At 40.9% G+C, this 14,663-nt stretch overlaps 1 protein-coding gene across 2 annotated transcripts in view; it reads left to right on the forward strand.

Moving 5' to 3' along the window:
* The window catches only part of LOC148022840 (glutamate receptor 3.4-like), a 32,475-nt gene extending 24,705 nt beyond the window's left edge, over positions 1-7,770 (forward strand). The window contains exons 2-5 of one of the 2 annotated variants that reach the window (XM_087695767.1): positions 5,175-5,446; positions 5,726-5,757; positions 6,003-6,391; positions 6,576-6,938. In XM_087695767.1, the coding sequence (XP_087551893.1) occupies positions 5,175-5,446; positions 5,726-5,757; positions 6,003-6,391; positions 6,576-6,587 (705 nt within the window). In that variant the 3' untranslated portion in view covers positions 6,588-6,938. The other variant, XM_087695766.1, reaches the window with a different exon arrangement.
* Positions 7,771-14,663: the final 6,893 nt, after the last annotated feature.

The raw sequence follows: 14,663 nt of genomic DNA on the forward strand, positions 1-14,663 counted from the left end.
GGCCCTTATCGGATCCTCAAGAGAATTGGTGACTTGGCTAATTGATTAGAGCTTCCCTCCCCCACTAAGATCCATAATGTGTTTCATGTCAACTAGCTGAAGCCCTTCAATGGCACCTCAGTGGACTATGGAAGAGCTACCTTCCATAGACAAAGAAGGCATCATTTAGTATATTTGTGAGGCAATCATTAGGTAGCGAGATAAACATTGGAGATCTCGATCCATCAAGGAATACCTTATCAAATGGCAAGGTCTACCCCTAGAAGAAGCCTCTTGGTGCTCAGCCACTATCTTGGAAGAGTTTCCTTACCTTTGAGAGGCCCAAGGGGCCGAAGATTAGATGGATATGCCCCGTTTTGACCCCACACTACCTACAAACTGCACATTGTTTTAGAACAGTTTTATCCCTGCATTTGGAGCAGCCCATCAAAAGTTATGGTAGATTTACCTCGGCAGGCTTGTGGTGGACAGCATGCTGTCCATCGTCTTCATGCCCTTAGTTACAATGAATTGGTGGCACTATTCCCTTGCGACCATGCCCATGGCATGCATGTCAGCTATACCTTGCCTTATCCCCCAATTCTCCTTGGATACGCGTCCCTCACCCATCAAATCTTCTCATTGTAAGCCCCACTCAGTAGTCACTCCGACAAGTCCCTCCAGTTGTCTTTTGTTTTTAAGGGCAAAAGATTTCAGGGTCGGGATGGAGTATAACGAGCGAGATGCATGGAAGGGGTTAGATACCTAGTCATATTGACTAGGATATAAAAGGTATAAGAGATCCAATTTAGGGCATCCACGTTTAATCAAGAATTGACTCTTTACCTTCTCCTTTAGCTTCCATGGCTTCCTTCCTCTCTCTCCCTCCTTTTTTGTCTCTCTCTCTTGTCTCCTAGTCTTCCTCTCTCTTTCTCCCTCTTCTGCTCATTCTCCCTCTCCTCTCAACCTCCTCCATTACATCCCCTATGATCGAGCTTGCACATGTGACATGATGCAAGTCGTACCCATGACATAGATAATAGAGGGAATGGACATTAGTCTTATCTCCCTACCATTAGAGCCAAATGGGCTTACTCCTGAGCTTGGGACTTAGTAGTATACTTGGTCACGACCGCATCCCATACCACTAGTCCACATTGTTTTAGTATATGGATGTGTTGCCCAATGGGCCTAAAGTTCAAGAGTGTTAATCACACAATGATGTGCACAATGGGCCTTGAGTCTTATAAATAGGACTTGGTTGTCCTAATAGTTGAGATACCAAAGTCATTAAATTCATTGTATTCCATTGATTCCTATTTTGGTTTCAATTACATCCCCAAAAAGGCTTTATTTGTATCACTAATTAGCACATAGGCACCATCCGAGAAAGTCAGGGCACCACCCTAAATAATTTAGTGACTCGTATGCTTATAAATAGGGCATGGGCATTCATCGATTGATACACTTCACCCTCATTCTTTAGCCAATCTCCCCCTTCATTGACTATTGATCACCTGCACCTCTCCAACACTTGGTGGATGCTTCTGGCGGAGTGGCTCATGTACTATCTTCTCTAGCTGATTTATTGTCGCCTTGATTCACTAGCTGTTGCCTAGCTTGCTGCCCTGTTAGAGGAGCTGCACAACCTCCGTTTTCAGCCTGGCAACATGTTCATAATCATTTCCACTGCTGCGTTTGCTGGTTTCACTCATCCCTGGACTGGTATAGTAGATCATCTTCATAATTATTGTGTGTTTTCAGCTCTTGCTGCCACCCTAGTACCCACGCAACTGTCCACAGACATCAACCACTTTATGAAGGCTGTGTTTGCAACAGACTCATGCCATCTATAGTAGGATACACCCTCTTTATCAGGCATACATTAGATACTTGCATTTTTGAGTTTTCTTTACACTTGAAGAGTTGATCGTTAGTCACCTATTTACAGCCACTTACACAGAGAGATCTTCACCAACATTCTTGCGTATTCTCCTCTCCTAAGGGCTGCCCAAAAGTCGTCTTGACAGTCATCATCCTGGAGAGATTTCAGCATATCCTTCATCTCTAACAACTCCTAAGGATTGTGTTTCTCTCCCTTTATTGCTCTCCTGTGTCTTTCAGTGTCTACTTTGATACTATAGTACCTAGAGGACTCTGCATTTCTCTCCCTGCAGAGAGATCCTCACTAGCATTCTGTGTTTTCTCCTCTTGTGAAGGGCTGTGCAGTAGTTGTCTTGACAGCAATCATCATCTCATCTCGGAGAGTTTCCAGCAAATCCTTCATCTCCAACAGCTCTTGAGGAGTGCATCTTGCTCCCTCTACTATTGTCCTTTGTTTTCCAGTGTCTACTTTGACATTGCACTGCCTGGAGCACTACATTTGGCTCCCTCCATAGAGCAGCTCTTTTCTTGAAGGATTATGTTTCACTCCCTTCATAGTGCAAATTCCTTCTAGGTGCTATTGCCTAATCAGCTAGGACAATGTAGTAATCTTTGAGCTCCGCTCCATTGTATCAAATTCAGTGTTCATCATTATTTATTCATCATCCTCTTCAATGGTTCGAAGTTTCTTTATCCGAGTGTTTGCTGTATGCTATCATGGGATGTTTGGCATAGATTGTGAAAGCGGGAGATGTACTATCATATGGATGAATACATGCTTTGGCTACAAACTAGTAAGTGACAGGCTCCTTGCTTAATACACTTCTCAAACTTGCTCATTGCCATGGTAATAAGATATAGTCAGTGATAGTGAGAGAAGTCTTGGAAGGTCATGATCATGTGGCTTGGTATAGTGGCTGTATAGTCACTTAAGGGACTTGTTTTAGAGCTAGTGGTATAAAGTGAATCTTGAAGATCAAGACGACCAGTCAATGCAGATTTAGGAGGGCCAACAGGACTAATTGGATGATTGCTGTCCAACGTGGCCACAAAGGTGAAGGAGATGGCATGCTAATTGGGAGAGGACATAGAGGAAAGGTGGGGGGAAGAGCCAAAGAAAGTAAGTGGGTTGGATGCTCATGCATTGGAAGAGGAGAGGGGAGAGTGTGGGCTGTTTTGAATAGGGAAGAATAGGGAAAAAGAGGGTAGCAAGCAGTCCTTGATGAACATCATCTTCTATTGAGTTTTTCTCTTGGTCTATCAATTGATTCTTGGTCTCTTATCATTAGGAAAACCTTCATTGAACATCAAAGGAGTGATTTGAGTGGATTGAGAGCTACATGTGGGCTGTTTTTGACTGTGTACAGCAGCAAGAAACAAGATAACAAGCTGTCCTTTAACTTCTTCACCTCTTATAGGATCTTAGATGTGATTCTTCACTTGATCCTTGGTCCAGAAGTTCAAGGAAACCTTCCTTGATCATCAAAGAGGAGTTTTGAAGGGTTTATGCTCTTTATGTGAACTGTTTTGGGTTGTGAATAACAGTCAAGAACAGGGCTGCATGCTGTAATTGGAGTTTTGATGCTCCAACAGGGTCTCTTTGGTGGTCTATCAATTGGATTATGCTCTCTAACAGTGATAGACATAGTCTAGACAATAAAGCTTGGATTTTTCATGGATTCGGGGTAGCATCAGTACCATGTTTTGTTTCTGTAATAAAACTGTAATTATAGGGCTGAAGTGCTTTTGAAGGCCCATATAGGGTATTGGCAGGGATTTATACATTCATGTGTCTTGTCTACGGTGGATGTTATCTATCATCTGCCATCAGTAGATTGATGTATGCATGAGATTTTGAGGTGTTACCTATAGCTTTTGGATTATGTTAAGCAGAGATTATTCATGTATCGATGTATATACTGAGCCATAGTCTCAGTTTGTGTCGGGCTATCTTCGTAAGTGTGTGCATGTGCCTTTGTTTTGGGCATATCTATCAGATGTATTGTAGATTGCTTGCTCTGCTGAGCCACATGAAATGAAATTATTGGGTTTCACCTCTATTTGTCTCTATTAAATCTTCTAAATTCTCAACTCTATTTCTTTCTTCTTGTTTCATCTCTCAATGTTCCTACATCCTTCTGTCTCTTAACCTTGGGGTAGACCTTCAACCCTACACGATTCGATAACGCTTTGTGTCTCTTCTTGCAAATCTTACCATTTCTTGACATGGTATCAAAGCATACCGTTCTGTCTCTTGACATTAACCCTAAAGTGCCTCCTAGTGCATTCATAGTAGGCCACTTTATGATCACTATGACCAATGCAAGTTGGATGTCCGAGGTGTATCAATAGGCCTACAATGTGTGCCAATGCTTTGGCTATTTATCAACGATTATTTAAAAAAATTCATTTTTTGAGTCAACCAGGTAATAATATTTTCTGTTAGAGCAATTGGATGAAGAGATCGTTTCCTAGTGATGCTCCACATGTTTAGTTACCTTGAGGTAGAGTATATGTAAGTGGATTGTTTCATTGCTGCTGCATGTGTGGACCATTATCTGGTTGCAGCAGGCTGCTACTTTGTAGAGTAGGAGAGTCCAGGTTGTTTCAGTTGTTTTTAATATCAGCTCATGCAGAACTTCTTTGGATATGATAGTTTTCTTTTGAAGAGGTCCAATTCTTTGGGTGAGTGTGATCGTTTGGTGTTTTGAATGATTGGTTCTTTTTTGCTTGTTTCAAAATCAAAAAGATCATAGGTCAAAGCAAGATATTTTCAGTTAACAACTCACAGCTTGAATTTTGTCCATTTGCTGTCTCACGTAATCACCTCCAAACATTTGTGCTTGAAACTCCAAGTGATGGCACTCTCTCCTATTTTCCTGTGAATGGTAGGAGAATCAGCTTGCAGGTGCTTTTGAGTACATGATGCTGTGTGTGTGGCACTAGATCCCAGAGCACTAAAATGAGTTCTTTCTATCAAGACCTTGTATTCATGCTTTAAGCAAACTTGTGGAAGGGCTAGAAATAGTTCTTAAAGATAACTGCAAGCATGTGAGGACTATGGGTGAGAGCGTCCTACTTAAGGAAGAAAGGATGTCTCTATCTTCGGACAGCTGACAACCTCCCAAACCTTCCTGTTGAGGAGGCTACCAATTTGGGACAATGTGCAACTCTGTGTTCAGCATTTTGTGATGTTCTAATGTTTCAAGTCTTCAATGTTTAATGAATATTTAAGGCAATGGGGAATACTTTATCAGACCTTGTGAGGGCTCCCTCCCACATGACCTACTAACATGAGTTGGTAAACACAGTTTGATGCATTAGTAGGGGACATCACGATCTCAGCATACCGTTCACAACTTGCCAACTTCACACAGCCATTTCTGGAGTCTGGCATAGTAATTTTATCAAATGCCAGAGAGCGGAGTTTTTCTGGCGTATTGTTCAAACCATTTACAGGAGGAACATGGGGACTACTAATTACAGCGTTGGTACTGACTGGGGCGACCTTGTGGTATCTAGAGAGAGATAAACATACGGATGCACAACTTCAGTTGAAAGAGAAGGCTTTCAAACAAGTCGGGTATTTTCCTCCAGACTTTCCTTCATATTCCAAAAATTGCTATGTTTGGTGAAAATGTATTCCTTGTAATGGGTTAGGTTTGATGTAAAAAACTTGAAATTAGGCAAGTCTTTTGCAAAAGAACTCTAACCAGTTTAATATTCTACAGTAGAACTGCACACAACTAAATGTCAGATTATTTAGGTGAGTTTTAAATAATTCAAGTCCCTCAGATTAGAAGAGTAGTAGGATGAGTTTTGATGTGCTGCCTCTCTCATCCTGTGTTTGAAAATATTGCAGGCTGATTACATCATGGCTGCTACTTCAGAAGCGTAAGTGCTTCATTAGTTGGTTAATCACTAGAAATAGGGGGACTTGTGCAATCACGCTGAGCCCTTGCTTAGGCTTTGGCCATGCTACCAAACATGGCAAGTGCTACCATTTTATATGGATGTGGCAAAGCCTAGGTTGGGTTGTGGGGGCCCACATCCTTAACATTGATTCTTGTCTCATCAATGCCTATACAGCTGTGTTAGATGTTGGTTATCTTTATCTCAGAGACTGTTTTTGATTGCAGGAGAGTCCTTAACAAATCCGCTAGCAAAAGTCTGTTTGACTGCTTGGTTCTTCTTCATCATTCTCATTGGTTCTGGGTACACTGCAAGCTTGACCTCTATTCTTACAGTGACGAATCTCTCCCAGCAAACCATAACCGTGAAAGAATTGACTGAAAAAAATCTTTCAGTTGGGTATCAAGTGGGGTCTATCACAGAGAACTTCCTTAAAGAGAATGGCATCAACAACATTGTGGCATTGAATGCATCGGATGACTACTCAACCATGCTGTCTCACGGCATAACTATTATTGAGGAAGCTCCCTATGTAAGCGTGTTTCTAGCGGGTCAATCATCCTCAAGCTGCACATATTCAGTCAGTTCCAAGCTGACCACTGGAGGATTTGGTTTTGTAAGTATTTGGGAAGCTTATATAAATGTTAGTCATCATAATCCATGGAAAGAAAACATGCATCCTTCCGATTTCATGCAGGGAAGTGACTGTGTTTGGTTTTCTAAGTATTTTGGAAGCTTATGCAAATGTTAGTCATCGTAATCCATGGAAAGAAAACATTCAACCTTTCCATTTCATGCAGGGAACCGACTGAGAGTGAGCACACACAGGCCTTAATCTGGCCAAGCATGAGCTTGTAGTGGCAAGGAAGCACATGTACAGAGGCTTGTCATTGTGAGCTTTTTTTCGTGCATTGATCATGATGTGAGCTTTTTACCTTGCATTGATCATGACAGACATAGCGCAAAAACTAAACAAACAAATCACGACCATCCATTGCCAATAATCTGGCCAACCATCAGGCGGTGGTGGCAAGGAAGCCCACACATAGAGCCTTGTCATTGGGAGCTTTTCCTCTTGCATTGATCATGACAGATATAGCACAAAATCTAAACAAACAAATCTTGACCATTCATTACCAATTCTGGTCCTGACCTTCATAATCTTTCAGGCTTTTCGGGACAATGTCCTGGCTTCTGCATTTTCAGTGGCTGTCCTCAATTTATCGGAGAATGGGCAGATGCAAAAGCTGCAAGATGGCTCTAAACTGAGTGATTACAGGTGCCCCTCTCAAGTTCAATCGAGTAAATTGGATCTACAGAACACAAAGGAGCTTTTTATTTTCCTTGCAGTGGCATTATTTATTTCCATTATTGTATATCTAGTCAAGTGGGTGAGACAGCACGACCGAGTCCACAGTGAGCCAGTGCTGATATCTAGGACTACTACTAGCAATGCTTTAGCTGCTCCATCGTTGCCACTGCCACCACAGCAGCAGCAGCAAGTGCAACTAACTCCCACCAGCCAACTACAATAGTGTGGTCTGATGTGTGCGAGAGTGCTCTCTCTCTCTCTCTCTCTCTCTCTCAAAATATCAATGACTACAAAAGATTGTAATGTTTCCTCTAGTTCTAGTACACTTGAGTTAGACTGCACCCCACAGGCAGATGTTGCTAGGTGATAGAGGCAACATGAACGATGTTTCTCTAAAGACATGGGCAGTGATAAGAGCTGTTGTGATCCAGACTATTTTGGCCATCCGGAAAAGAGGAGGGGATACATGATTGAAATCATTCATGGTTCTTATTACTAAACCATGTGCATTTAATCGAACTTATCTTCACGTGATGTACACGCTAGACCCATCTCTTGCTGTAGAAGTAAACACTACCAAGCAAACAACAATGAAGTATTCTCTCTAGCCGCTTTTGCACGTGTGGCTAAAGGAGGTTTAATTTTTTTTTTCTAGTTAAAAGAATAAGTGTTTTGGCTAGAAACTCTCGTTTTTCTTTTCAATTTTATTTTACAAATCGATTTTTTGAAACAATTTTCTCGATTTTGTGTTAAGAAAATATCCAATCTTGTTTATGGAGTATTTAGATATCCTAACTACCCACTGCTGTGGAAATATCAAATTTAAGAAATATTTGCACACATGTGGGCACACATGTGGAAGCAATTAGTTTTTTCTTTTGGTTTTTAGAGACACCCATCACCTAGAAATAATGGCTTTCATGCTCTAGATTGTCTACTTAGTTCTTTGATATTGTATCTATGCACAAAACATTAACAACGTGAACTTGAAGGCCTACGTGGGCATTAAATTTTCACTTTGTGTTTTGGTCATGATCTTAATTATGAGGAGCGCAAACATGCCAAGGCTTAGAGATACAAAGTGGTGTTTAGGAGTGCTATTAAGTAACTCCAAGATGAAAAGAATGTAGAGGCAGAGATATAGGAATTGGTGTTTAGGAGGTGCTTACACATGCTTTTGAGTAAATCTAAGAAGAAAAATAATCACAAGATGAAGAGCTTATATATCTTCTTTTTGTGTGTTTGACATGGAAAGGCCATGTGCAACAAGGCAATGTAGTTCTTTTGGCATGAAAGGAAAGGATTGCACTTCAAAGGAGAAATAAGAACACAGGAGAAACTACCATAGATAGCTATCTCAAAGGGTATATGCTTTTCAAGGTCTTTGGTTTCAAGAAAGCATGAGTGAGGTGAAAGGAAAGGCTTAGTGCACTAGGATATCTTGTGCATTTAGTAACCAAAGGGCATTTAAGGCTTTGATACTCACTTAGGAAGGTTGCGGCCACATAAGATAAGGGCCACCATTCTCCATGCAAGCCATAGGAGGGAAGTGTCAAGTAGAAGATGTAGGCGTAGGGGGATGAGCAGAAAGCTCTCCTTCAATGGGAAGGCTATGTAACTCGTCTACCTTGTAGCCACGAAGCAAGACTCCATGGATATGGAGTTGGGGAGTAGGTTAGAGAAAATTTGAAGTCATTCAATTATAAAAGGAAGCAAGTTGCCTTGAAGAATAGTGCTAGAATCTTTTCCAACACATGTGCCTTGTTGTAGTGCATTAAACAAAGGTATGTGAATTGGGATGCACTACTTTATGGAACGTGTTTTTGCTAAGGAGTTCTATAGATAGTTCATTCATACTTATTATAGCCAAGCTATTCTTTATTAGTACAAGATTGTGTAGTAAAGTTGGCCAATTGCACAGTTATTTGATTGTTGATGTGGCACTCTTGATGTGGCTATTGTGATTGTCAATGTGGTGATTGTTGATGTGGCTGTTGACGTGGCTACTTGTCCAAGGGATGACCAAATAACCATATGTCTAATATCCCCTCTCAGATCTTGGACACGGTAGGAGAGTGAGGGATGTGGAATGTTGATGAAGTTAAACTTGGGGAAGCACCTTTGTAAACAAATTTGCTAAGTTGTCCTCGATCTTGTAGTAAACCATATCAATAGTCCCAACAACAAGTTTCTCTTGAATGAAGTGGTACTATATCTCAATGTGCTTTGTCTCAACATGAAACATGAGGTTTTGGGCCAAGGCAATGCAACTTTCATTGTTGCAATGAAGTGTAGTAGGACCAATTGGTTGCACAGCCAACCTCCTCCAACAACCTTTGAAGCCACAGCGTCTCGTATGTGGTAGAAGACATCGCTTGATACTTCATCTTTGTTGAAGATAAGGCAATCGGGGGTTGCTTCTTACTGCTCCATGAAACAACATTGGCACACAAGGTAAATCAATAATCTATTGTGGACTGTCAGTGGTCCACATTGCTAGCCCAATCTGAATCACTTCAACCTATAAGCACAATATTTGAACCATATGTACATGTTGGATACAAGATCCCTAGATCGGGGATCCCCCCTCAGGAATCGCAAAATATCCAAAGTAGCTTGCCAATGTACCTCTTTAGGTTTGGACAACCAACAAACCTACAACATAATACAAATCAAGATGAGTGTTGAAGCCAAATTAGGGACCTAATAAGCTACTTGTAATGGGTAGCATCCGCTAAAGGAGAATCAACATGTGTTGTGGCCTTTTAGTTTGGATCCATAGGAGTCGATAGACTTGCATCCATCCATCTTAAATGTAGTCAAGAGCTCTTGCACATACCGTATCGAGAAAGATCCCCAATAGAATTTGATAGATCTCATGTCCTATGACAAAATGGAGAACTTTCATGTCCATCATCTCAAACTTCTCGTGAAGTGCTAACTTGGTTGCCTTGACCATTTGTAGATGATCACTTGTCAAAATCTAATCATCCACATAAAGCACAAACAAAGCACGTGCCCGCTCCAGAATGTGGGCATAAAGATATGGATTGGCTGTGGAGCGTCGTTACCCCAATCTTTGTTGGAGGAATGAGTCTATCTTCTCGTTCCAAGCATGTGAAGCCTGTTTGAGACCATAGAGGGCCTTCTTCAATCTATATACCTATCCATATGATGAGAAAAAGCTAGGAGGTTGCTCAACATAGATTTCATTTTTCAAATCACCATTGAGGAAGGTAGAATTTACATCAAGTTGATAAATCAACCATCTTTTGGGGCCGGCTAAGGAAAGAACAACTTCAATGGTAGCCATCCGAGATGTAAGTACAAAGGTATCATGGAAATCCATCCTTGGCCATTGTGCGAAGCCCTTTGCAATGAGCTGCGCCTTGTGTTTATCCAGAGTACCATCATTGTGATATTTGGTCTTGAAGACTTATTTGACACCAATCACCTTCCTATGAATGGGTTGAGGCACAAGATCCGGAGTGCCATTCCACTCAATAGTATCTAACTCTTGCTCTATAGCCTTCTTCGAATGTTGTGATTGCAAAACCGCCTTCATGATGGCATTAGTGGGATTTTGAGGTCACTTTTGAGCATTTTAGCATGTAGAGAGAGAGTGTACTCCACCAATGAGGAGAAGGCTTTTGTGATAGAGCTTTTTTTTCGAAAATCTTTTTCGTATTCTCGAAAAATAAATTTGGCATTTTTGATATTGTTAGTTTTATTGAAATGATTAGAGTAATTGTTGCTTTCCAGCAGTAAAGCAGAGTACTGTTGTTTTCCAATATTAATGTTTTGCCGTTATATTTTAGCGGTTTCTCTTACGGAGGTAAAAAAAGGTGGCAAAAGCATCTCCTCATTTGAAATCTTTGAGTGCTCAATGTTCATTCCCTCTCTCTTGCCTCCAGCACCCTTTGGATTTTCTGTTTGTTTTCTCTCCACCTAGCCACACATTTTCAGCTTCCATCTTCCTACTCCATGGAGGCGTCTTCTCGATGTAGAAGACCTAGTGCTTCTATTGAGTCCATAGTCACTTTTAATACACTCGATGAGTAGGATAGGTGGGTTTTCTTGACCATAACATAGTAGAATGTGTGGTAGATATTTTGGATATCATCCATGGCTCTATTGTGGCGAAGAGCTTTACAAGGGGAGGACCAAAGTAGCACTGGTTGAGAGAGGCATATTCTGTTACCACCATTTTTACATACTGTCTCCCTCCAATGGGCAATGGGGAGCCTTGTCGAGCTTTCCCCTTCTACATTTCAAGAGCAAGAAGTGGTTGTTGCCAGATTTTAGAATAAGCAAGAGTTACAGGTGCAAAATGTTTCACGAGGTGCAAACATGCCTAAAGCCCAACATTTCAAGTAGTCAGCAAAATATCCGCTTTTATGTCTATAGTCATTTTCATGGACCTTCTCTAGCAATGAAGTTCGGACCTCAAGAACCTTGTTCCTAGTGAACTGCCCAGATGCAAACAATATCCTAGAGTTTGTGGATGCAAGCTAGGATACAAAGGTACAAGATGAAATCACTTGTAAGGTGCAACTAGATTCTGTTTTCTGCAAGTACATGATTGCCACTCAAAACTTCATCGTGACATTTTTGTATAGAAGATGGCACCATGTTTGTGGGAAACAAGTGCCACTAAACCAAGCCATGTGGGAGTTTTTGAATATTCATTACAATATATTGGTGTTTGGCTGGATGGTGAACTTTTGATGATTATGAAGGTAGGGTCAATGTGCACATTACAACAATTGAGGATAGACTTGAACAATGAAGACATCCAACTTTCTATTGCATTTAGCTTCTATGTTGATGATAAAAAAGTGCATTGCTTATCTTGCTTTACATTCACATGATCAAAGGAATAGTTTGCATCACTTTATGTCTAACTACTCTCTTGACGTCAGCCAGGTCCCAATAAGAAAAGAAAAGAGCTTCACGTGTATTTAGATAGCAAACAATGTTGTGCATATGCATTGCCATTAGCAGCATGATAGGGCTACCCCTTTGAGGACTGCACATTTACAGGACAACATGCGCCTACTTGCAAGTTTCAAGGAGACACATCTAAAATCGAGTCATGGACTATGAAAGAAAGATACATGTCATCATTGCCTAAGAAGTCTATCTACACTTAGCAATCAAAAAATGAAGCTAGTCTCACTCCTATAAAGAGATACAATAGTTGTAATGATAGTGGCAGAGGTAGACAAAGACAGAGAATGAGAACTTGTAGAAACATAAAGTAGAATATGCTAAAGTTTAAGCATCACAATTTGCATTTGGATGGCACATTCCCTAGCTCTCAACACTTGTTTTGTATTTGGAATCATTCCATACTTCTGTCCATGACTATTCTCTATCCTAGGGTACCACAATTGGTAGTTTTTGGTACCACCTTAGTACCATTACTGTCTGTGTCACTGTACCATTATTGGTAGTCTTGGTACTTTCAGATACCAAATTTGGTAGTCCCATAGTACCTTTTTGTGGCATCTAGGTACTTTTTGTACATGATAAATAGGTTCATATATGTAGGTTCATTGTGTCTCATTTGAGTAATCTCTCATATTAGTGTGTATTGGTCTACTTTGGGTGGTGAAGGACATTACATTAGAGCTAATTGCCATTGATAATGGCACCAAATTTGAATAGCATAAACTTAGAGGGTCACGACCTAGCGATAGGGGGGACCATTGCCCCAGGGAGGTGCCTCACTTGCTCGGTGGTAACCCATACATTGTTTAGTGCACATGAGGGTCAACATCAAGCGAAGTGGGGGCCCTTCAGCTTAGGGAGGGGCCTCCTCCACTTGGTGGTGACCCTTGTGGGGTTCATCGCACATGATAAACGCTTCAATCAAGCCAACTATAATCAAAATGATCTAGCCTTTTTGTAACTATAGACATGCATTTTCCTCAAAAGAAAGGTAAATGTTTAATGGGGCTTTTGTTTTCAAGAAAGACCATACTATTACATAAATCTTAACAAGTATAGCAATACATATGAGAATCTTTTCTTTTTTTTTCTTGTTGCATTTCCATTTCCCTTTACAAAGTGGCGAACGAGCACTGAAAAATTACAATGCAAAGGCCTTGATGAAGGCTAGGTTTAAGGGTCTCCTCAAGGGGAGGGGCTGAATCTTCAAGAGCGCGCTTGGCCGCAAGTGTGGCTAGTTTGTCCGCGAGGGCCGCGAGGTTGTTCTAAGGGTTGTCGTTGGGATTGGGGGGGGGGGGGGGGGAGGTTGTGGCTTGGGCTGGCAAGGTTGACGTGCTTCCTCCATATTACACCAAAGAGCTTACAATGTTTGTAGTTCCCTCTCCACTACTTGTGACCCGCTCTCTACAGCTTGTCTCAATTCAACCCATTGACGAACTTCTTACATGGCCTCTTAATGACCTCGTACGGCATCTGTCGCCTCTTCCAAAGCCCTTACTTGCTCTTGTTCCTACGCACACCTCCTTTGCAATCTCTCTCTCGTGAACTCATCTCTCCGCAACACCTCCTTCCCTATGACGCTTGGTAATCGTAGATGTTAAAAACTGTGAGCTTTAACTAGTAAAACAAGCTTGCATCATGAAAACCAATCACATTTAGAAGACTGCATATAACCTTCAAAGGAGAAGCCGTTGAGGCACGTCCTCCATCCACAACTGATGGTTCTAAGGCCCTGTTGTGGGACCTACACAATCCTTGAATTCAGATTACGTAAAAGGATTGTTACAAAACGAATGCTCTCCATGCAAGTCACCAGTTTGCGCCTATAGTGAAAATGATGGTGAGTGAAAGAGAGAGAGATAACGAGACAATGCGATGGAGAATGAACCAGACACTTGTAATGCACACTTGCTTACACACTTACATTGCAATAGCTGAGAGTACACATATATATACAATAAAGGTGTAGATATGGTAGGTTCTCTTAGTGAAGTATCCTCCACATGTTCTGGATTCATTTTATCTAGTTCTCCTAAATATCTAGATATTGTCTTCCTAGATATTCTCTAAATACATGCTCATATGAGTACATTATAATATTCTAACATTTTTTATCTTTAAACAAATTTAACAATATCTTCAAACCTTATTCATCCCTTCTCAAAAGAAAATAGGATTTTCTTTTGCAATACAAAGGCTTTTTTCCAATCATCTTGGCTACAAGAGAAGTAAGATTACAATGATGACTATAGCATGAGACCTTGTCCTTGTTGTTGTAGAAGATATACATCAATCTTTGCTTGCAATGATTTAAGGGATGTAAGTTGATGATGAAGATCTTTGGGCTTTGGTTCATGGATACCTTGATGAAGAGTTGATCACCATAGTTTGTAGACTTGATAAGAGATGGGCTCATCATGTAGATAGATGATGTATTGTAATTGGAACTTGATAGTTGTGGAGTGAAACAACGGTGAGAGTATGTTTGTGGATGGAAATATGATCCCAATGTCATGAGATACCATAGTAAGATAGAGATTGATAAGTGCTTACAATATGATCTTTAGGAGGGTTGTTGATGAACACCGAAGTGTAAAATTGCAAGTGATTGATGAGGCATTTA

Source organism: Lygodium microphyllum, chromosome 16 (assembly GCF_053477565.2).
Source record: "Lygodium microphyllum isolate KBCC chromosome 16, Lygodium_microphyllum_v1.1.10, whole genome shotgun sequence".
Taxonomy (NCBI): Eukaryota; Viridiplantae; Streptophyta; class Polypodiopsida; order Schizaeales; family Lygodiaceae; genus Lygodium; species Lygodium microphyllum.